Here is a 24,771-nt window from a genome sequence, read left to right as displayed (position 1 = left end):
ATCCCACTGTGGCGAAGTCTATCACGGTCTCGTTGTCTCCGAAGTGGATAAAGACACAGACACTCCATGGTGGTTGCCGATAGTTATGGGTACTGGAACACGCCAGTAGGACGAAGTAATGACTGATCTGCATCAACTGATACAAAGTCTACAGCATGGCTCGTGACGGTCTCGGACGCTTCGACAGCTGCCGACTGACTGCGTTCGGTTGTGTGAGGCAAGCCATCCATGCATCCGATGAGTGTCACGTGAACCTCGCCTTTTAAGGGGTTATGCCGAGAGACCATACAAATCATCAATCTGTTGCCACCGATGCTGGAGGGCGAGATGATGATTCTCTCAAGGCATGTCCCCAACAGACGAAAGTCAATTGCCTTCTAGAGACCGAGGTGCCTGATGGCAAGACAGAAGTTCTCATAGTAGTTGAATCTCAACTAAGGAGAAACAATGCCATGTGCCGTTGAAGACGAAGATGATAGGTGAATGCAGACCTACATCTTCACAGCTGAATCGAGAGAAGTTAACTCTCAAGATTCTGAACGTAGAAAAGTCCCGCCGATGACACCAACCCGTGAAGACGGCTTAATCCCTGTTGTTTTACAGAGGACTGAAAACGATAAACCGCTATTTCATTGCTGTTCGGTGAGAAGTCAGAGTTGCGATGAAAGCGGAGCGCTTTTCAATAATGAAAAGACAGGGATTGTACTGCCTGAAGAACTGCTTCTCATGGGCTGAATCAGGGAGGACATCTATATACTTGAAGAAGAGCTGGCAGGGGTGGACAATGAACAATTGCACACCTACGAATAAGAGATATATTTAGAAACAAACTCAGATGTCTGAAGCATTCCGCGTCATCGCAGCGGCAGGTGCGATGCAGCGGGAGACTAGGCTACAGACTTCTGTTACTGTGCGGTAAACATTAAGATGATAGCGAGTTTAGTGAGATATCGCTGTCTGAAAATTCTTGCAACATCAAAGGCGATGCAGTAGAGATGGTCATCACGTATGCGAGAATTCCAGCCAACCAAGACCTAACTCTGTGATTGCCAGGCAGAGATTCGGTTCGGTAGTCAATCATCGCAGAGGAGAGAGACAATATCCGACCGTACTATCTCGGAGAGCCAGCTGGTAATGGGCTGCGGCAGGCAGGGCTGGCAGCCAGCCCATACACCGCTTGCTCTCGCTTACTCATCATCCTGAGTTGCCAGGTAATCCATATCAAGAAGAAATGCATTTGGCTAGAACCATCGAGCCCAAAAAAATACGCTCGAGCATTTGCATTTAATCGAAACGGATTTCGGTGAATGCAAACACTGTGGTGTTGTTGTTGTAACAATACCACAAGTATCTCAAAATCAAAACTGGTAACTCCTGGGAGGTTTGCAGGGCAGTCCCAAGTTGCATTTCAATTAAGAAGATATTATTCGTCTCGGTCACAACCCGTAGAGTTAACTATGGTATGTACCTACACCTCAGACAATTCAACTGATAACAGAAGCATGTCGCGAGGGCAATATACGTATAGTATATTTGTAGGTTCCTGTACATAGACCTCCATCCTAAATTCTCTTCCATTCGAGGAACAAGAATAAGGACTGGAAGCCGACACCCTTTTTCTCTAATGAAGAGAGCGAAGGTGAAGTTTTCCCGAAGGAAGACTTCCACGGTGATAATAGGATACCGAAGACGATAGTTCAAGCCGAACTTGATGTTCCCACCCGTTCTTCTCTATCCCAGGGTTGGCCGCTTACTGAGGCGACGGATCGTCAGGTCCATCCAGGCTGAGTCCCTCACGAGATATTCTTCCTTCAGCAGCAGTACTTCCCTCGAACACTAGAAATTCCAGAAATTCGAGCATTCGGCGAGATTCCCGATTATCGTAGTAACAATTATCTGGGATTCTTGTCTCGCCCACCCTGGACCATGGTTTCGCCCAAGTTTTTGCAGATTGTAGAAGACCAGAACACTCGGAGAGTACTAAAAACTCTGAAGAATCCTAAGCACTCGGCGAAACCCACCCCAAAATTCGTCAGACGATCGTCGGGTGGTGGTCCTCTCGGGAATAGGGCAAGATCCTTCCTCAACAACCAGGAATTACCTCCGATAGGACCTCCAGGAATGCAGTCCCCGACATGGAATCCTACTGAGAACGCTCTGCAGGATCCCTCCCCTTCCTGTCGCAGCCATACCATCCTCCGATGTGTCCCAGTCCTCGTTGAGGTCGAAAACTCTCAAGAGGACCGAAGGGGGAGCCCACCCTGGTCTCTGCATGCGTGGTCCAGCGGGACCGTCACGTGAACAGCGGTGATGGTCACTCCGAGAGTCTGGGAAGCTTCATCGTCCTCGCCAGCCCCCCATCCCACAATCTCCTCTGACCACTTGAGCGAGGATCTGTTGGTCCCAAGACCTAACCAGGCTCATGGCCGGACCGTAAGAAGTGCATTCATCATGGTCACTCCTGTTCGCCTCGTTCCTCCCAGTGTAACCTGAGGAGGTTGAAGGGACAGGTGAGGGAGACCTGATGCTCCTACTCTGCCTACTAGTAGAATCAGTAGGCTGGGAGGACTGCAGGCGATCACCAACCCACGGTGGCGATTGAGCTGCAGGTCTGGACCAGCGGTCTTCTTGTGGAGAAGCGCTGGACCAAGGAACAGAGCGTCGGTCTCTTGTGTCAGGGGAGCTGATATGAGCCCTCCTCCCCTGCCTACCAACAGAACTGGTAGACTGGGAGGACTGTAGGCGATCACCAACCACAGTGGCAGTTGAGCTGCAGGTCTGGACCAGCGGTCTCCTTCCAGAGAAGCGCTGGACAGAGGACGGTAGCGTCAGTCTTGTGTGTCAGGGGAGCTGCTACCAGTCGTGTGAGCCGTCCGGTCCCGGTGGGAGTGACGGTCGGGTGACTGGTAGTGTCCACTAACGCGGTGAGAGCGAGCACCGTCCTCTCGACGCACCCAGGCAAGGCTGGACCAAGTCCAGGCGAGGCTGAACCAGGTCCAGGTGAGGTTGGACCAGGTCCAGGCAAGGCTGGACCAGGTCCAGGCGAGGCTGGACCAGGCGAGGTTGAACCAGGTCCAGGCGAGGCTGGACCCAGTGGCCAGGGGAGGGAGCCTCTTCCCAGCCTTGCTACGTGAGCGGTCTGGTGGGAACGTCATGTCAATTCTGGGAACCGGCAGATCACCGCGAAAGCGATCGCTGGCCTGGTGGGAGTCACCTGAGCGACTGCCACCAGTCTTCCGCTCCGTGCCTGAGTCCTGGCAGCGAGCAGGCTCGGCTGCCTGGACCCTGGCTGCACGGTCACCGGCGGGCAACCGTACACTCAGTACCTCTCGCGAACGAGCAGCCGAGACAGTACCTGGCACCGAGGCAGAACCTCTGGCGCCAGGAGAGGAGGTACCGGTGTTAGCCGGTACCCCTCCAGTCCCCGTCGTCTTCTTCCTTACGGAAGGAGAGACGGGCCCCGTTCCCAAAGGAACAAGAGGACCAGCGGAAGACCCAACTGTCCCACCGGAGTGGGACAGAAGACCCTTAGAGGTCTCTGAGTGAGGCTTCTTAGGGGGGGAGGAGGCTACCTTCTTCTTCGGCTGGGGGGGCCTTGGAAGTCAAAGGGGAAGAGGAGGCAGAAGATGATGACGACACCTTCCTCTCCTTCCTGGACTTCCTCTTCGCCAGTTCCCTCAGGACAACTGACAGGTCCTCCATTCAGGACGGAGTCGGAGCATTTGCGGTAGCAACACAGCCCAACTGCACCTGTCCGGAGGGACCTGCAGGAGCAGCAGTGGAGAGAACACTTCCTCGAGGAGGTTTACGAAACTCTTACCGGGCAGGTGAAGCATCTGCCACCCCTGAGACTGGTCGGTCGCGCGAACGCGACCGTCGTCTGGCTGGGGCTGAGCGTGCAACTGACAGGCGATAGCCGATACCGTCCTCTGACTCTTCCAAGTCCTCGTTGAAGCCGAAACCTCTCTGAAAGAAAGAAATTAATTAAAAGAGGGCTGGATGGCCCGTCTCCACCGGTCGCTGCGTGCATGGACCCGCGGGAACGTCACGTCAACCCTGGGTACCGGACGATTGCTACGAAAGTGATCGCCGGTCTGGTGAGAGTCACCCGAGCGACTCCTACCATCTTCTGCTCTGTACCTGGGTCCTGACATGGTGAGCATACTCAGCAGTCTGGCCCTTGGCTGCACGGTCACCCGTAGGTGACCGTACACTCGGTAAAGCTCGCAAGCAGGCGGCCGAGACGGTTTCCGGTCCGGAGGTGGAACCTTCGGAACTGGGAGAGGAGATACCAGCGGTGGCCGGTACCTCCATGGTCCCTGTCTGCTTCCTCCCCGAGGAAGGAGAGATGGGCCCCGTTCCCGGAGGAATGGGAGGACCAGTGGAAGACCCACCTGTCTCACCGGAGCAAGACAGACCCTTAGAAATCCCATGACGAGACTTCTTAAAGGGGGAGACCACCTTCTCTTTTACAGCAAAGCCTTAAAAGTCGAAGGGGAGGAGGTATGAAAATATGATGATCTCCAAGAGGAGGATGACGACACTTGACGAGCTCTCTTCCTCTTCGGTTCCTCTGAATTCTCCCAGACTTCTACCATCAGGAGTAGATAAACCTCACAGGGCAGTGCGACAGCTTCATCCAGTGACATAACTCCCGGGTAGTAGTGGTAATGAATATGATTATCAGCAGGGGATCAGTACACACACTCGAGGATCAGTACGCAACATGCTACCAGTCATAGGTACAATTCCAAGGTTAGGATAACCAATACAAAGAGCATCCAACCAATACTGCTGAAAACACAATCACCACTAGTCTGTAAAATAAGGAAAAAGTATTAAAGTAATGAGGATACTCTTCACGCATCCAAGGGCACCGCCCTCTGAAGTGAGAGGAGATCCCCCAACATCAACACCGCACGCCCATCCTTCTACCTTCTTCCGATAGTAAGTGAAAGGAAGAAGGAGAAGAGAAATTACCATAACAACAAAACACGGACAAACCTTTGAAGTTCCCTCAGTAATTCCCTGGTGTAAGCGTAATTTCCAGTTGAATACATGTCCCGTTACAGGATCAATATCACTTACGTTAAATACATGTCTCATCCTCACGTTAAATACATATCTCGTCCTCATGCAGGCCTGAGCCAGTGTTAAAGGGCGAAAGAATGTAAATAATATGTTGGCATACCTTAGCCGCCGACTCTTAACAAAAGTAGAGGGGTGGTTACAAAGGCTATCACAAAAAGTGGGTTTGTATATTAATTGAAAAACAAGGGCAAACATATGTTTAGTATTAATATCAAAAGGATCCCACCGGGAAAAAAGATCAACGACCAGTCAGCCGGAGCTCACAAACACACATCTTCATCGGAAGACAGCCAAAAGCAAAGTGGAGTGTTTACATCCGGGCAGGCTAGCCTGCCCCATGGTAGTTACTGCCTAACCACCTTGTTCAAGATTCAACGGCTGTAATTCCAGCTACGCCGTAAGTACATTCCTTATGTTAAAGGACCGAAGGTTTGTATTATGTGCCGGAACAAATTAACATTGGCCAATTGTTGACCAACAATAGTGTGCATGAGATGCAAGTCATAGAAAAATTGAGAAGACTCAATGCATTGCAGTCATCCTTTTTCGCAAGGGTCTACTTCCTTCCAATAATTAATAATAATAACAATAATGAGAGAGAAACTAAATGCTATGAAGCAAAGAATGTTTCAATTCCTTATAGTGTCTTATAATCATTTTCCTACCATTATGTAATACTGTACAGATTATATAAAGGTGTAAACAACAAATCATCATCATAAAACTTACCCTTTTGTTCTGATGCAGAGCGCTTTAATTCAGTGCAATGCTTGTGAAAAAATATTGTAAACTGATTGGATATAACATCTCTTCTACTTATTTTGTCTGTTTTTACTGCCATATGAATGACAACTGGAAGAATAAACATGCAGACCTCAGGCTGAAATGGAAAATAATTACACAGTATTACAGATGAAACAATGTCACAAAATCCTCTGAAAAATGAAATACATTCATAAAATTATGTGATAAACATTCCAATTACCTCTAAAATAGAATTATGACAAGTGGGTGAATTAACCTTTAATACTTGACTCATGGCAGGTGTCCATGAATAACAAAAAATGCCATGATGCTTTCATTAGATTCAAAATAAAAATTTTAAGTAATGTGCTGAGTGCCAAGACATTATCTGCTATATTGTATTTGGTATTCCTCTTTCAAACTATGCCAGCTTATACATTTTTTTTTACAATATGTACTATAAGTATACCTTCATAGAAATCTATTACATATATAGTGAAAATTTATGATTACTGTACTAAGCTTTCTATTCTTTCTGTTATTTCTATTAATATATACAAAACTAGAAAAACAAGAAAGAAAATTACCTTTATTCTACAAACTGGAAGTGCATACGTCATAATCTCACTACCACACCCTGCTTCAATTAACAAACATGTCAGATTGCATATCCACTTTTCGAAATTACTTTCACCAATCCACTTTTCTGAGTTTTCAACAATGATCTTATATGTAGCACCATCAATGCCTGAAAAATAAATGTTGGAACATCAAAAAATAGTATTCTAGACATTCAGAACGTTAAAAAAAAAGTTCTGTTAATCTTCTTTCAAAAGGTTAACTGAATATACTGTGTTTAGCACTCTCACCAAAAGTCTCAGTCTATAATGTTTACAATGAAAAAATGGCTTAAAAATGTTCTTATTTAGTGAAAAGTAATTGAACTTTGAATTTTCAAACTTTACCAGTGTGCTAAATTAGACTTACCAGTATCACTAGGAGAACCAGCTTTAGACTTATGACGAGATATGAAGGGATATAATGCCTTAAAAACGCCTTCTTCAAGACTACGAGCAGCTTTATAGCCATCTTGAGTGGCTAAGATTTTATATAAAGCATTGCTGGCAGCTTCAACAATATCTATGTGGTCAGTAGTAAGGTACCTAAGAAAATGAATATGTAATACTCTATACTATACTGATATAATTACTTGATAATGAAGGGCATCTCAATTTTAGGTCTTCAAATTTAACAAAGCTTTCTTATTAAATAGTTACAACAATACATTATGAAAAGATTCCAATGACTGAACTTGACATTATTTATCTAAATATAATATATACATAAAGAAAAGAATCAAATATTAAAGTCCAACATTTATGTGGTCTTCACCTGTTCAAAATTGATATCAACTGAGAAGTTGAACTGCCATCTGTGCGAGCCAGTGGCTGCAACTTTAAAGGATTTTTATCTACTAAAGAAAAGACTGGTGATCCAAGAGCAACAGGCCCAAGCTCTCCCAGACATCTACTAGCTTCAATAGCAATCTGAAAATACAGAAAATTTACAGTACAATATATTGCTGGTACTGATATGACTTACAATGAAAACAAAGATATTTGCTTTATAACTAATGCAACTCTTACAGCATTTCCAATGTTCAAATACAACCCTACACAGATTCATAATAGCAAACATAATGGATGAAAGATATTTATTACTATTACTACTCCTATAAGGTCCCAAAGTTTGGTCTTGAATAAAACGTGAAAATTGGAGTGAGACCAAGTTGAAGAGACCGAAGCAAATGGATGAAAAATAAAAGGAAGAAAAGAAAGCAACGCAACTGGGACTGAAGGGATGCTACTGAGAACCTTTAGTACAGTTAATCACCCTTGAGAACACCCTTGGCTGACTGAGTAGGCAGAAGAGTAAGTTGACAGATGTAATGTTATGTGTGATACAGACGACAAGCAACTTGAGAACATGCAGAGAGGAGAAGCAACAAGTCAATAAACTGCTGATAAGAAACTTGGAAAACAATCAATAGTGATGCACCCTTCCAACTTGAATGCATACACAACCAAAAGAAAGTGCTTGTAGTAATCAGCAAGAACAAAAAGACACAGCCAAAAGACTAGGGTGGATAAAAGCTGACCAGAGGAGCAAAGGTTGGTGCCAGGAGGGTTCATTGCACAAGTGGGCAAGGAGATAACAGCTGCTTGAAGACAAAAATCAAAACAAGACTAAGGATTGACAATAGAAAAACTAGCAAAAGGCAGAGAGGAAGGGAGCAAAGGTACATTGATCATCAATGTGACAGGAACAGGTGAAAAAAAAACTGATGCTGTAAATAAAGGGAAGAGTAACTGCACCTCAAAACCTCTGCTGGATAATGAGCAGCTTCTGACAAAAAGCAGGAAGTTGGAATTGCATCTAAAAGTACACTGGCAAGTGCTGCACTTGAGCTAAAGGTAAGGGAAGTAGTGATTGACACATGGCAACGGGAAAAGAGAAAAGAAAGCAGTGACTCCAGGAAAACTAGACACAGTGGAGGCTCTATCCAGTGGCACTTAAACATGTCCAGCTAGAGTAAAGTCCCACACAATAGGAACAATCCAGGGAGGGAAAGATATCAAATTAACTGGGGTTGAAAAGGTTAATTGAGGTTTACAGTTATTGCTAGTTAGAAAAATTTGCCTTTTATACAATAAGAAAATTAAAATAATATCCAAACAATTTAGAAGCATAGCAACTAAACACCTCAATACTGGTTAACTAAAGTAAGAGAAAAATGCATGTACAGAAACTTTTGAAACTACCACTGGTATGATAAAATAAACTCCTGGTGCCATTCACAAAACTAAGCAAATATTTCACTACAAATCTTAAGAGTATTGGATATAATTGCCAACACAAAAAAAAATAATACAAATAAATTTCTGGGCTCAGCCTGTGTCGCCCAGTGAAATAGTTCCTTTGATACTCATTTCTAAGGTATAAATATTGCTATATATACCAGAGAAAAAAGAGAAACGATAGTGCCAGAATATTCTGGCTCACTCACCTTTTAATTAAAGGTGTCGGTATAGTAAAAGAGCAAGTGGATACCACTACCAGAGGTCCCTTGCCATTTAGTCTCCTCCTCTGCCAAAATCCCTCACCTACAGAAGAGCCGAACTAAGGCCCCGCTACCCGCTACTACTACGGTGAGCGTCTTTGTCGTTATTCCTTTCGATAGCATTGTCAACGCCACACGCGTTTTTGTTCTGTGCTGTGTTCACGCTAGGAATTTTATCCTTTATTTCCAAGATGGCTCAACAAGCTTCTGCATACAAGTACTGCTATTAAGGTTTTAGATCCCTTTTTACGAGGATCTTCTACGTTTTTTACGTGTTTTTGAGTCTTAGAAGTGTGCAGCAGCGGGAGCTTCATTGTTCTCGCGCCGCCTTCTCTCGGCTCGTCGACCGCATGGCGGTTTCACGTGCTCCATTTGGTCCCCCATACCATTTGGACCCTACTATGTTCAGCAGTATATATATATATATATATATATATATATATATTGTTCCTATTTAATGCAGTTAGCTTTGTTTTTTACATACTAGTCCTTTCACAGGGGGTTTTTACTCTGACCGCATGTTTCGGATCTTAGCCTAGCCTGGTTAGATCTTGATTCTCTGTTGTTAGGAGTTTTTGGCCCTCATGCCTTTACGTTAGGACCTTGTCCCTTTGTATTCTTGTCCTTCTGCTCCCTAGTCGCCTGCCCCCGATTCTTTCGGTACGGCATACTGACTAGCCGCTATGAGTGGCGCGGCTAACACACCCAATTCTTCGGATTTGCGATTAGCCTATCCACTCCAGGACATCATCTTTCTCTCATTCTTATATTTATTTCATTTGTTTCCCCCACGTGTTAGGCTAGCTAGCTATCTTATTGTTAATTAATTGATATTTTATGTTTTGCTATGCTGTGCGGCTTTTGGTTGGCCTATAGGCCTTCCTCGTTCGACTGGCCCTTCACACCGCGTGTCTGTTCACCCAGCCGAGAGGGTTTCCAGTTGATTGCGTACGAGCCCCCCTGTTACCGACCTCCCCCCCCCCAACGTGCTCACCCACCTCGGTGGTGCGACGACTTGCTCGCTACCCAGCGAGCCTACCCGAGTCTACGTAGAAGGGGGAGAGACCATTGGGAGGGGAGGGGGATACACTCGGTGCTCAGGCATGCCATACCCAGCTACAGGGTACAGGGACAGGTTTCCCCCCCCGCCCCCCACCCCCCCCGGCCTTGGTGGGCCACCAGGCACGGGAGGTCGGGATCCCCCCCCCCCCCCCCCCCCTCTCATGTCTGCTAATCCTTCTCCCCGCTCCGGCGGTCTCGGGCTCCGTCTAACGCCGGATCTGACCTTGAGAATGGGACATCTCAGACATAAGGCTCCAGCCTTCTCATGGGAATTTTAAATTTGCATGTATCTTTTATTATCATAGCATACATATAATATTATATTTATTATGGCGGAGTTCATACTCCACCAAGTATTTGTCACCCGATTACAACACTCTGCACCCTGTTTCTTTCTTTGAATGTTACTTACCCGGCGTCGGGGACACCTGGAGCTCCAGCTCCTGCCGGAGTTCTATTGTAGTCATACTCCCCTTGTGACATCACGTTAAGTTATACAGACCCCGGAGTTGGTTGTGACAGGGTGACACTTATCCCTTAAATATATATATTAAAGTTATATATATTTATGTGTCTATATGCATACTGCCGCCGGAGCTACTCCGGCGGTAGTCTCATACTTCACAACCTTGGAACTATTCCGAAGGTTGTCGATGATACTCATGTATCATTTGACTTACAGGTTACCTGTTGTCAAGAAGGGGGCTGCAATGCAGTTCTCCAAGACCCCTGCAGGCATGAGGTATGCCGTTCCCACACCGGGTGTGCAGTGAGGGTGGACAACTTCACCTTGTGGCACCACAAGAACTGCTCTGTGTGCTACATTCTCGTGAATGAAACCTCCGCTGAGGTATGTCGCATTTCACACTGTTTTTATATTGATACAATGAGTCTCATTTATACTGGTTTTGGTTTTTATACTAAGTTAATTCTGTCTCTAGTTTTAAGTACTAATACTAACCCCTCTTACAGGGCCTGGAAGTGGTCCGGACAGCAGCGCTGACCTCACTGAAAGCCTGGGTTGGAAGGTTTGGGAGGAACTCCCCCAAGGGACGCCCCTACATCCAGGCCCAGGACATGGCGGATCTCATCTTCCTCGGAGCAAAGAAGGGCTCGGTGGTGGATCCGGAGGTAGCTGCTCCCCTCATTGCCAATATCCAAGCCATGGTCGCTCTCCCTGACGACGGTGCCATCGCTGAGGAGGTCACGGGCGAGGTTGCGGCTCTCGACCTGGATTTAGAGCCCATGTCTGTTGACGTCGCGGGCAACGGTAAGGGTGTTAGTGAGGCAGGTCCTGTAGGGGCTCAGGGCCTTTCCTTGAGCCCTTCCTTATCTTCTCTTCCTTCTACTTCCACTTCTTTCCAGGGTTTCACGGAGAGGCATAGGCCAGTTAGACCAAAGACTTCTTCAGTGATCCCCAAAGGGTAGTCTTCTACAGACTTCAAACCTAAAACCAAGACCCTGCCAAAGAAGTCGAGCTCTTCCCTTGTCACTAAGCTGCCGGCTCACCATTCCGGGGCTGACAAGGCGAAGGCTATCCCTTCTTCCAAGTCTTCCAAACATAGACCTCGTAAGGAAAAATCCCAGTCTTCCTTTGACCCTGAGGCTTTCTCCTCTACTATCTTGGAACAGGCGGGCAACGTCGTCGGGAACTTGGTCCAGACCAAGTTTCAGGAGATGTTCTCCCAACTCTCCAATACAGTCGAGGCTTCGGGTCAATCGATCCAATCCCTGACGGAGAGGGTTGCGGCCCAGGAGAATGCTATGACGGGCATCCGGGATACCTTGGCGGCAGGGCATTCCCAGTCCAGCCAAGCGGCTCCTACCTTCGTTTATGCCAGACTCGTCCAACCTCCCTCCGTTTAAGCCCAACAACCCTTGGAGGGTGGCGGCATACGCTCCATTCTTGGAGGGTATGCTATTCATTGAGAGTTGTGGAACTTGAAGGCTTGAGTTCTACCCCGTAAATCTCCAACCCCCGTTCATGGGCTACGTCCGCCTAACTGACGCAGCCATGATGAGGGAGGATAAAGTCCCGAAAGAGACAGTTATCCTTCCCCGGGAACAGGCTCAGCAGGCTTGGTTACGGAGCTTGGCGGAGTGGGAGTGCGAGAATACTCGCCTCACCGCTTTTAAGAGCCCCTTCACCATTTTCACAACGGTGGAGGGCACGCCACTTCCTCTCACTCTTAAAGTGGTGGAAGCCACCTACCAAGCAGCTCTGAAGGACGAGCCCATGCCTCAGCTCCGGGAAACAGAGCCAACCTCCCTTCTAATCCCGGGTTCTGAGAACTATTTTGAAGGGGCAGTTCCTACTTTCACCGTAGGTAAGCTCAAACCTGACTGTGCCACAGCACTGTTCAGAGAGAGGTTACCAAGGCTCTCAGAAAACCTTATCCAGAGAGAGAGAGAGGCACTCCTCCTAAGAGGTTCCTGTCGTCCAGCCACCAGGCTAGGTCCTGCCTCACCTCCGTGAGGGACACGGGGAAGTACGGCGGGTCTCTTGCCTGTGACCAACTCTCCTTTAATCTCCACTGGAGAGACTGCAGGTGAAGACGCCTGTGAGGGACTAACTTCTCGAGTGACGACAGGTGGCCGATCACAACTTGCCACTGCTGAGCTGGCTGCTCCTGCCAAGACAGGAACTGGTAGGCTGCCTCCTTGAATCTGCTGATCCGCGAGTCTGCGGGGAAGACTTGCCCTGCTACCGTATCGATCAGCATACCCAGGTACTTCATCCTCTGCTTGGGCTCGAGATCTGACTTTTCAAAGTTTACCACGATCCCCAGATTGCGGCAGAACTCGAGGAGCTGATCCCTGTCACATAGCAACTGCGAGTGGGAGCTCACCAGGACTAACCAGTCGTTGAGATACCTCAAAAGACGTATCCCTGACGAGTGGGCCCAAGCAGACACCAGTGTGAGCACTCGAGTGAACACCTGTGGGGCGGTTGAGAGACCGAAGCAAAGTGCCCTGAATTGGTACACCGTCCAGTCGAAGATGAAGCGGAGGTACTTCCTGGAGGATTGATGAACGGGTATCAGGAAATACTTGTCCTTCAAGTCCACCGAAAGCATGAAGTCGTTCTCCCTGATGGAGTCGAGCACAGAACATGCCGTCTCCGTTGTGAACCGAGACTAGCGAACGAATTGGTTCAGGGGAGAGAGATCTATCACCGGGCGCCAGCCCCCCCCCAAAGACTTCTCCACCAGGAAAAGACGGCTGTAGAAGCCCGGTGACCGATCCCTGACGATCTCCACAGCTCCTCTGCTCAGCATGGCTTGGACTTCCTGCCGAAGTGCTACGTCCTTGGAAGTTCCAGGTACGCAGGTCTGAAGGTGGACCGGGTTGGAGGTGAGGGGTAGCCGAGACTCGAAGGGTAGTAGATACCCCTCCCGAAGGACGTCTACTATCTAGGTCTCCGCTCCATAGCGCTGCCATGTTACCCAATGGCTCGCCAGGCAACCCCCAACTTCCGGCAGCAGGTGAGGGGGAATGCTTTCCCTAGCGTTTCCCACCTCTCTTCGGCTTCTTCTTCCCAGCTCCCCCTCGTGAGGAGGAGGGCTGGGAGGAGGCTGGATACGGTCGCTCCTAGGAGAAGTCGAAGGCAGAGTCTTTCCTCTGGGCTTCGACGATGCGATCGCCTTGGCCGCAGAGGAAGCGCTAACCAAGCTCTTGGGCTTGGCCGCAGTAGCTCGAGGCTGCCCAGACGCCTTCGAGACTGCCTGGTGGAATAAACGGTCACTGTCGTCAGTGCGCCGATTTTCCACCGCAGCGTCCATCATCTCTCCTGGGAAGAGAGAGGAGGAACTCTGCACCGGTCCGTTGCGAAAACCCTGAGCCGCCTCACGCCCAGCCGCCCTGGTCACTTGGGTTGGCCCACAGGTTTGGCGTCTGGTGGGCTAGGTAGGAGATGGCTTACCTCCAGACTGGCACAGTCTCCTGAAGCCGGATCACCTTCAGGAGCGATATTTCCCAAGGTGGCCGCAACCTTAGACACTGTGAGGGACCACAGGTCTAACCAGGAGACTGCTTGGAATGCCTCCATGGTGGTTGATTCCAAGGCGAGTGCCTCTTGCTGCGAGAACCATAAGTTCTCCGACAGGAGCTGCTCCAGAGACACCCCCGGAGTTAGCCTAGCTAGCTCTGGGTTAACCTGTTTGGGCGGCATAGGGTCCTCCGATGGCACTTAGAATCTCCTCTGTCGCAGTAGAAGCGGGGGAAGTAGCTTGGAAGACCTGCCAGACCATAGCAAACCCTCCTGTCCGGAGACGAGTGAGTCCACCTGGCCCAGCACGGAGTCAGCCAGAGCCGATCGCAGCAGACCCGCCGTCGTCTTGGGTTCCTTCTTAGGACCCCAAAACAACTCGAGCCTGGAGGTAGGCTCAGAAGGTGGGAGTGGCGATCCTTCCCCGAGGTAGTTGTGCTGACTAATCAGCGCAATAACCTCTGCAAACGACCTCTGGATCTCAGGAGTGACTGCATCTTGTGGAGTAGGACCGTCAAGTCCCTCCAACAAGAACACCTCCCGAGACCCTCCTCCTTCACGAGGAACTGCAACAGACACCTCCCGGTCTCCTCCGGCCACTTGTGCATATGACCTGGTTGGTCCTAAGACCATGCCAGGTTCGTAAGGCGTCGTGGTGGGACCATGAGGAGCGCGCTCCTCACGGTCACTCCGGATCACCTCGCTCTTCCCGGCGTAGTCCAAGGAAGTTGAAGGGATCGGACAGCAAGACCTGACGCTCCCCCCTCGCTCACCGGCAGAACCGGTGTGCTTGGGGGGCTGCAGGCAATCGCCAACCCGCGGTGGCGATCGAGCTGCAGGCCTGGTTGCGCGGCTCTCCGGAGGAGAGCGGCTGGACCGAGAACAGCAGCGACAGTCCCGAGCGTCAGAGTAGCTGTTGCTGGTCCCCCTACCTGCCCGGTCCCGATGGGAGCGGCGGTCAGGGGACCGGCACAGTCCGCTGCTGCGATGGGAGCGGGACCTGTCCTCACGGTACATCGAGCCGCTGGCTGGCGACCGAGGGGACCTCTTCCTTGCCTCAGCCCATGGCCGGTCTGGGACTGTCGCGTCAACCCTGGGTATCCGCGTATCGCTACGAGAGTGATCGCTGGTCTGGCGGGAGTCACCTGAGCAACTCTCACCAGTCTTCCGCTCCATGCCTCGGTCCTGGTGCCGAGTGAACTTGGAAGCCTGGACTTTGGCTGCACGGTCACCCGTGAGCGACCGCACACCCGGTACCTCTCGCGAACGAGAGGCCGAGACGGAACCTGATGTAGCGGCAGAGCCCCTAGCACCAGGTGAGGAGGTACCGGTGTTAGCCGGTACCCCTCTGGTCCCCGTCTTCTTCCTTGCAGAAGGAGAGACGGGCCCCACTCCCGAAGGAGTGGGAGGACCAGCAGAAGACCCCCTCGTCACACTGGAGTGAGACAGGCCCTTAGAAGCTCCCGAAGGAGACTTCTTAGGGGGAGAGGAGGCGGCCTTCTTCCTCGGCTGTGAAGCCTTGGAAGTCGAAGGGGAAGAGGCGGCAGCAGACAACGACGAAGAAGACGATGAAGACGACGACGAAACCTTCCTCTTCCTCTTCTTCTTCTTCTTCTTCTTTGTTAGCTTCCTCAGGACAGTTGTCAGGTCCTCCATCCAGGACGGAGCCGGGGCAATTGCCGAAGCAACACGGCCCGGCTGCACCTGTCCGGAAGGACCCGCGACTGGAGCAGCAACACCACGGGCAGTAACGACGTTGGCAGGGGTTGGTCCAGGTACGGCAGGTACGGCAGGTACGGCAGGAACAGCAAGTACGGCAGGAGGTGGGGCAGCGGCCAGCGACATCCTGGGTACTGGCGGCAGGTCCAGGGGCGAGTTCTTGTGGCAATGAAAGTCGGGGGCTGAGGCGAGAGCGGCGAACCCGGGCGGCGGAGTCATGACCCTCCTCGGAATACCTGGAAGCGGCGCCTGGATAGCAGCTGAAGGTGTTACCATGGTTACATGTTGAGTGTACAACAGGTGAGGAGGGGCGGCATACCCCGGGGTCGAGACGGTGGTGGAAGTGGTGGTTATCGGGCCATGTGTTACCGGAGCAGAGCCACTCGGCAGGTGATGCAGCAGCCCCCGAACACTCGGTGTCCCCTGGAGACCCAGCAAGAACCAAACCTGGCTGAGGTTGTCACCCGCGGCAGGCACACCTGAGGGAGCAAAGGTCGGGTTAGTAAGGGAGGTTCTCCCTCGCCGAGAGAGAGAGAGAGAGAGAGAGAGAGAGAGAGAGAGAGAGAAGTCCCACCCCGAGTACAACTGAATGTCGGGGTATCTCGCCCCCTCCTCCACACTCGACGGATTGGGTGAAGAGGAGGAGCGAGAAATCACCCCCCCCCCCCCCCCCCCCCCCAAAGGGGAAGGAGCCATATGCAGGAGTTGAGATGGAGGGAGGAAGTAGCATTCGCGCCCCCGACACCGAGCACATAAATCATGAGGGTCAACTTCAGGAAAGGAGTGGAAGGCCCCACACTTAGGGCCCTCCACACCAAGGCATCTGCAGCTGATGGGGGGGCGTGGGGAACTCTCCAGCTCACAAGAATCCATAATAAAATGAAAATACGAAAGTCACAAGTACTTACAGTATTTTCACACAAACACACTAGTAAGAGAAGGCAAACCAAAGTTTGAAGAACGAAGCATGCGACGATGGTGGGCAGAGAGAAGTGGAGAACACGTCTGTCACCCAGCGCGGCTGAAAGCAAAGTGGTTCTTCTCCTCCCAGTTGCGAGGTGCGCTGACTGTTGGACAAGCAGTTAACTACCGTACTCCCTTGTTCGAAGCTTACGACCGGTTCCAGCTGCCGCAAGTTACATTTCCTATTGTTAAAGGACCGATGGTTTGTATTACGTATTGGAACAAATTTGGTTGTCATTTTGGTTTATTATTGCTTATACAATTCTCTCTGTCTCTCGCTCTTTCTCTTTCTCTCTCTCTCCAACGCGATGTTTTGTCCAGAGCCAGAGGACATTTTCCAGCGATGACTGCTGAGGGTCCGAATTCCAGCGGTGAGTCTTTCTCCTTATATCCTGATGTTGCGGGCTCTCGAGTACAGTCTGGAGAACCCCTCCAGCAGGTTGAGTTTTCATTAGTTCCTGGGAAGATGACTTGTACGGCGAGCATTTTCGAGTCTTATGGACCTTCTCAGGCAGGGAATATCACTGGGAGCCTCTTGACTGACTTCTACCTCAGTGACGTCACCCCTGGTATTATTCTCATAATGTGCTTCACGTCCAGTGTTGCCTGTCTCATGCACACTGGTACTTTTGTTGGGAGAGAGGGGCATGATCCTCCTCACACACGTCGGTATATTAGGAACTCTTCTTGAGTGGTGTTGAGAGGAGACTTTTGTTTGAGAATAAACAGCGCTTCTACAAGGCGCAGACGTTGTGGGTCATGGGCTCTCCTGATGGTTTTGACATTCCTGATGATGTCATCTCTCGTGATGTTCTGCTGGTGTACTGTAAGGGCGTGCTACCTAATAGCTCCCTCCTGGGCGTGGCAGGAGATCCTTTTAGACAGAAGACGCTGGACTGCTTTAGGGGGTCTCCTACGGGCGGAGAGGGGTTGTTCTTCATCAGGAGGTCCTTCTTGTAGTAAATAATGAGGAACAGTCTCTTCCCTTCCTCCATAGGGCAGACGTGTTCCTCTATTATTAAAATCAGTCATTCATTATCCCTCAAAAATATAAATGCTCCCTCCCTCTACCTCAAGTTAGTCACGGATCACCGCAATGACGAATGATTTTGTTAATCATTTATGCTAAACTTGATTGTGAAAAGCTTTGTTCTTTCATTAAATGTTTTGTTAATGTTGTTCAACTAGACCATCTCACTCGACGTACCGAACACTGGCTCAATTTAAACTTTCTTTTTTTCTGTATTGTATTTGATTGTTTTCATATTTTATCATTACGTTAAATTTATTGGGAAATTCCCTTTTTATGTGAATTGTTATTGCTTTTACATACATACAGTAATATTCTAACTCTCTCTTCTCCTTCTTTCCTCCACATATCATTGCTCCCTCATTCAGTCTCAAGTCAGCTGGGTGTGATGTCACCGCGGTTACCTACGATTTTATATATCTTATATGCCAAATGTTATATTGAAAATGTTATTGTTATAATACAATTAAGTTTGTTCATACTTACCTGCAGTATATATAATAGCTGATCTCCCGAAGTCCGACAGAATTTCAAAACTCGCGGCAACACGCAGTGGGCGGCCAGGTGGTAGTACCCATTCCCGCCGCTGGGAGGCGGATATCAGGAACCATTCCCATTTTCTATTCATATTTTATCAGTGCCACTGTCTCCTGAGGGGAGGTGGGTGGGCACTTAATTATATATCTGCAGGTAAGTATGAACAAACTTAATTGTATTATAACAATAACATTTTGTTCATGAAACTTACTTGGCAGATATATATATAGCTGAATCCCACCTTCGGATGGTGGGAAGAGACAGAATAGGATTTGTAGGAAACTTAAATTAAGTAGATGATATACACCCTTGGTTCCTCACCTGTTAGCAAGTAGACTCCGCTGATTACTGTCACTTCAGCCTGATGTGCTTAATCAGAGTTGCTAGCCAGGTGGAGACCTGTAGTGCTGGTGCGCTCTGGATGCTCTGTCAACGGGGACGTGACCTCAATGTGACAAGAGCATAGAGCCATACAAATGAGGGCAACGAAGCAACTGACCACCACCTGACCAACTATCCAAGACCCCCTGAACACTAAGCTAAGAGATGGGAGGTCTTCACCAAAGCCTCACCACAACCAAAAAACACAACAACTAAAAACTAACCTAAACCTAACTAAGGGATAGGGAGAGAGCTACCTTCAGCCCCCAAGACTGTGTCTGCAGAAACGTATGGCCCAAGAGAACCAACAGTCCTCGTATATCGTTCTCACATCTCTCAAGTAGTGTAGGCGAATACTGAATTGCTCCTCCAAAAGGTGGCGTCAAGGATGTCCTTGATCGACATGTTCCTTTGGAAGGCAAGCGAGGTTGCGACAGCTCTGACCTCGTGAGCTTTCACTCGCAAGAGGCTCAAATCGATCTGTGTGGAAGACGAATGAGCCTCTTTAATGACGTCCATACAGAAAGAACGCCCCAAGGCGTTCTTGGATAATGGTATATCGGGTCGTTTTAACCGAACACCAGAGATTACTGAGGGACCTCGTACTTCTTTAGTCTTGTGGACATAAAAACTTTAGAGCCCTGACAGGGCACAGGACTCTCTCAGGTTCTTGGCCACAAGGCTTGTCATACCCTTGATTTCAAAGCTCCTTGGCCAAGGGTTCGACGGGTTTTTCATTCTTTTTGCTAAGAAAGTGGGACCTCAAAGAGCAGACAGCATTGTCCCCTTTGAAGCCCACTCTCTTACAAATGGCCTGAATTTTGCTAACTCTCTTCGCCGTCGCCAGAGCAGTTAGGAAAAGAGCCTTCTTCGTCAAGTTCCTAAGAGACGCTTCATGTAGAGGTTCGAAAGGATCGACATTAACAGTCTAAGGACTAAATCCAAAGTTCCAAGAAGGAGGCCTCGCCTGAGGTATCTTGGATGTCTCAAATGATCTCAGGAGATCGTGAAGATCCCTGTTATCAGACAGGTCTAGTCCTCTGTGTCGGAAGACTGCCGACAGCATACTCTTATATCCCTTGATGGTCGGGACAGCCAGCTTCTGTACATTTCTTAAAATAGCAGGAAATCGGCTATCTGGCTCACAGAGGTAGTGGAAGAGGAAATTCCCTCCTTTCTACACCATGCCCACCCTGAAGGAAGCCCACTTCGACTGGGTAAACAGCTCTCGAGGACGTTCTCCTAGCATTGGCGATCGCCTTTGCAGCTGCTTTAGAAAAACCTCTCGCTCTGGCCAGCTTTTCGATAGTCTGAACGCAGTCAGACCCAGAGCGGAGAGGTTTCGGTGATATCTTGCGAAGTGGGGCTGTCTGAGTAGATCTTTCCTCCAGGGCAACGTCCTCGGAAAGTCTATGATGAATGACATTACCTCCGTGAACCATTCCTTCGCGGGCCACATCGGGGCGATCAGGGTCAACCTCGTCCCCTCCAATGCCGCGAGAACTTCCTTACTACTTCCCCCATGATCTTGAATGGCGGGAAGGCATACAAGTCCAGGTTCGTCCAGTCCCAGAGCGAGCGTCTATAGCGACTGCTCCGGAGGATCTAGCACAGGGGAGCAATAAAGAGGCAACCTCTTTGTTCTCGACGTCGCAAATAGGTCGACTAAGGACACCCCCACAGTCTCCAGAGCTCTCGACAGACGTCCTGGTGCAACGTCCATTCCGTCGGCAGGACTGATCTTGTCGGCTGAGAAGGTCTGCTCTGACGTTCTGGACTCCTGCGATAAATCTCGTCAGGATCCTTATCCGTCTCGCATCTGCCCACAGCAGAATCTCCCTCGCTAAATAAAAAAGAGGACGGAGTGTGTACCTCCCTGCTTCTTTAGGTACGCAAGGGCTGTGGTGTTGTCGAGTTGACTTGGACTACTTTCTCTGCAACCTTTTTGTTGGAAGAACTGTAGCGCCAGAAAAACCGCCGCTAGTTCCTTTACATTGATGTGCCAGGACACCTGTTCCCCCCTCCAGGTGCCTGACACTTCCTCCCCTCCCAGTGTTGCTCCCCATCCCGACACCGAGGCGTCGGAAAACAACACTAGGTCTGGGCTCAGAAGCTTTAGGGACAACCCCTCTCGAAACTTCCGAGGATCTAACCACCATCTTAGATGGTTCTTCACCGATTTGGTGATGAAAAGGGTCGCATTCAGATCCTCTCTGACTCTCCATTCGTCTGCTAAGAAAAACTGGAGAGGTCTGAGGTGTAGTCTTCCCAGGGAAACAAACTTTTCCAGCGAGGAAATGGTCCCCAGCAGACTCATCCATTCCCTCGCCGAGCAAGCTTCCTTCCCCAGGAAGGCCGAACTCTCTCTAAGCCTTGCAGCTGTCGTTCTGGGACGGAAACGCTCGAAAAGCCACTGAATCCATCTGAATCCCCAGATACACGATGGACTGTGTTGGGGGTCAGATGCGACTTTTCGAGGTTGACCAGAAGTCCCAGGGACTTCGCCAAGGCCAACGTGAAGTGAAGGTCCTTCAGACACCTTTCTTCTGACGATGCTCTGATCAGTCAATCGTCGAGATACAGGGACACTCTTATTCCTGCAGAATGTAACCATCTCGCTACGTTTTTCATGAGCATGGTAAATACCATCGGAGCCGTGCTTAAACCGAAACAAAGAGCTCGGAATTGCCAAACTTTGTCCCTTAGCATAACCTCAGAAACTTTCTTAAAAGAGGGTGGATAGGCACGTGAAAGTATGCGTCCTGTAGGTCCAAGGACACCATCCAGTCGCCCGGTCTTAAGGCTCCCTAGAACGCCGACTGAGGTGTTTCCATCTTGAATTTTTTTCTTTTCTACGAAAAGATTCAGGCTGCTTACGTCCAAGACTGGGACGCCACCCCGACGGACTGCTTTGGTACCAGGAAAAGTCTGTTGTAATATCCTGGTGACCCCAGGTCTAAGACCTGCTCCACCGCTCTTTTCATGATCATTTGATCCAAAAGATCTAAAAGAACCTGATGTTTCTCCCCTTGATACGACGGGGAAAGATCTCTGGGAGTCGTAGAAAGAGGAGGAGGGTCCAACAAAGGGGATCTTGTACCCCTGTTCCACTATCTTGAGGGACCACGCATCTGTATCTCTCTCTCTCCACGAAGAACTTTAGCCTGGCTCCGACAGGCATCTGAAGGACTTTCTTCTCACTTAGAGGATTTAGGTTTGAAGGAACCTCTCCTCTTGCAAGTCCTCTCCCTCGAGGAGCAGCTCTCGAGGGAGGAGCGCTACGAAAGGGTTTAACCTTCCTAGGAGGTCGTCCAGACGACGACGTGGTAGGGACTGCGGGACGTCTTGAAGACTGGGCCAAGAGGTCCTGGGTAGCCTTCTCTTGTCGGCATCACTGCCAGGTCCCTCCCTTACCTAGCCTGGGGAAGAGATGGCTCGAAAGAGGTGCAAAGAGAAGCTCTGCTTTCTGCGATGCAGAAACAGACCTCGCTGTAAATTGCAGAAAAGCTCTCTCTTCTTGAGGAAAGCAGTGCCGAAATGAGACACCTAACTCTTCCGAACCATCCCTGACGGCCTTGTCCATGCATGACAACACATTGGACAGCTCCCCCCAGACTCAAAGAATCAGGACTCCTAGATTGAAAGATCCAGGACTCCTAGGCAACCAGTCTAGGAAGTTAAAGACTTCCAGAGTCTTTAACGACCTTTCATGTGATGGTCGATCTCCGTTGGTGTCCATGAAATCTTAGCGGACGATAAAAGGGATCTCTTCTGGGCGTCTACCAGACTAGCAAAGTCCCCTTGGGAAGACGACGGGATCTTAACTCCTACTTCAGCTTTGGTCTCATACCAAATGCCGCCTTTCCCACTGAGTCTTGAAGGAGGAAGGGCGAAAGTCGACTTGCCCTGATCCTTCCGACGTTCCATCCAATCCTGCAATTTCTTGAACGCTCTCTTAGTGGACAAGGAAGTCTTCATCTCCACCACTTCCGAAACCTTGCCCGACTTCGAAGACGAAAACTGAGAGGGAGGAGACTTAGGAGCTGCAGGCTGGAACTTCTCACCAAACAAAGAACGTAAAAAGACGAACCAGCACCTTGTAGTCGGAAACCGACGAAACTGACGGCTGTTCTTCCTCCACTGAGTCCGCCGGACTACTAAGCTCTCCTTCCTCCCGAAGAGGCAAAGGAGATTGAACCTCTGGAGAGGGCGTGCGCCCAACGGGTCTAGCCTTCAACAAAGGCTTTCGAGGATGACTAATCTCAGCCTCTTCAAAGCGACCGACCTTCTGTCGATCTTTAGAGCTCGAACCACGAAGAGCGTCCTGACCGCGCTGCGCGTCAAGAGAGGTTACTCTTAGTTTTATCTCGAGGAGCGTCCTTACGTTTCACGCTCAACGTCCAGCTTTCGCTTTCAAAGCGTCCTTCTGAGCGCTCTCGAAAGCCTTCTCCACAGGCAAAGCGTCAACGCAAAACATCCGACGAGCGTCTTCAAAAGCGTCCTGCCGAGCGTCTTCAAAAGCGTCCTCCAAGGCGTCCTGTCGAGCGTCCTCAAAGGCGTCCTGACGTGCGGGCGGAGACAGAGACGAACGAGGAGACGGAGAAGGAGACTGCCTCGTCCTCTTGACAGGCAGGTCTAGAGTCCTTCCTTCGTTTAGGCTCAACTGCTGCTGGGACGAGTCTTCCGAGCCATTAAGGCCGACAATTGGTCTTGAAGCGACGCAAGAATACTCTTCGTTGGTGAAGAACCGAGAGGAGGTGAAGGGCTGCGCCTGCGAAGAAGACGAGGGGCGGGTGGGGGGACGCCTCCTTCTTCTCACAGGTACAGCAACCTGCCTCTCCGAGGCGCGAGAGAAGCGCTTCTCAGCGTCGTCCTCGGACGACGTCCTACCTCTCTTCTGTGGAGGAAACGCGTCATACGACGCAGGCAACGAGAGCGGAGAGAGGGGACGTAAAGCGTCCTCCCTAGGAAAAGTCCTTTTCAACGGACGCGAGTCTCTCCGAGCGCTCCACCCCTTGCGCGGGGAGGGCGCCTCGGAGGACAAAAAACAGTTCCCTTAAGGATGACGAGCCTGAGCATCCCGCTCCCTTGGACAGCCTGGGAAGTAGCAAACAGGGTATCCTGCCCGAAGGGGACGCCCAGATCGGTGGGGAGGCCCCCTGTAAACCTATCTTAAGCGGCTTTCTGACATGCCCACCGTAATGAGTTCTGGGAGTCCGACAGAGATCTAGACCTAGAGGCATTATGGGGCCGATCTGAGCCCCCTCCACAACACTAGGGGCACGATCACACACTTTACTCGAGCCGTTTTCAAGGGCCAACACTTTGGACTCTAGAGTGCGTAATGACTCTAGAATCAGAGAAAGGGCATTACCTTCTCCAGACACAGAACTAGGGCCCTCAGGCAACAACACAGGATTAGGTGAAGCAAATTCTACTGGTGTTAAAATAGGAGAAATGTTACTTCCCTTACCTTTCGTAGAACCGCTCTTGGAGGAAGACCTCCTGATCCTATCGCGCTCCAACTTACGCCGATAGGATTCATACACCTTCCATTCATCCTCAGTCAAACTTTTGCATTCAATGCAACGATCAACCAGCAAACAAACATGCCCCTACACCCCACATACTATGTGGGGGTCTACCGATGATTTCGGTAGCCTCACCTTGCAATCACTTCTCACACACACTCTGAGCTCACTGAACTTGATCCCGACATCACGTTCATAGAAAAGCCAATCCAAACCTCCAAAAACAGTCCACTATCGCGTATGCCAATCCAACAATCCAGAGTCCCCAAACCAAAAGTCAATCCAGATACTTATAACGAGTCAAAATCCAAAAATCTGGCGGAGGTGTGTAAACAGGTGTTTACCGACCGGCGACAGAAAAAAATATGAAATAGAAAATGGGAATGGTTCCTGATATCCGCCTCCCAGCGGCGGGAATGGGTACTACCACCTGGCCGCCCACTGCGTGTGCCGCGAGTTTTGAAATTCTGTCGGACTTCGGAGAATACAGCTATATATATATCTGCCAAGTAAGTTTCATGAACAAAACTAAATTTTATATTAAATGCTTTATACTTTTATATACTATTCTGTCAAATATGGTTATCATTAAACTATATACAGT

General features: G+C 49.7%; 1 protein-coding gene across 1 annotated transcript in view; it reads right to left on the bottom strand.

Annotated features, from left to right (window-relative positions):
• LOC135224907 (serine-protein kinase ATM-like) overlaps positions 1-24,771 on the bottom strand; it is a 147,289-nt gene that overhangs the window by 66,253 nt on the left and 56,265 nt on the right. The window contains exons 11-14 of the mRNA XM_064264231.1: positions 7,228-7,382; positions 6,823-6,998; positions 6,423-6,583; positions 5,821-5,971 (exon numbers count right to left, since the gene is read on the bottom strand). Coding sequence (XP_064120301.1) covers positions 5,821-5,971; positions 6,423-6,583; positions 6,823-6,998; positions 7,228-7,382 — 643 coding nt within the window. The remainder of the gene's footprint in view (positions 1-5,820; positions 5,972-6,422; positions 6,584-6,822; positions 6,999-7,227; positions 7,383-24,771) is intronic.

The sequence above is a fragment of the Macrobrachium nipponense genome, chromosome 12 (assembly GCF_015104395.2).
Source record: "Macrobrachium nipponense isolate FS-2020 chromosome 12, ASM1510439v2, whole genome shotgun sequence".
Classification (NCBI taxonomy): Eukaryota; Metazoa; Arthropoda; class Malacostraca; order Decapoda; family Palaemonidae; genus Macrobrachium; species Macrobrachium nipponense.
The sequence above is the reverse complement of the archived record's forward strand: the minus strand, read 5'-3'. Positions and strand labels throughout refer to the sequence as shown.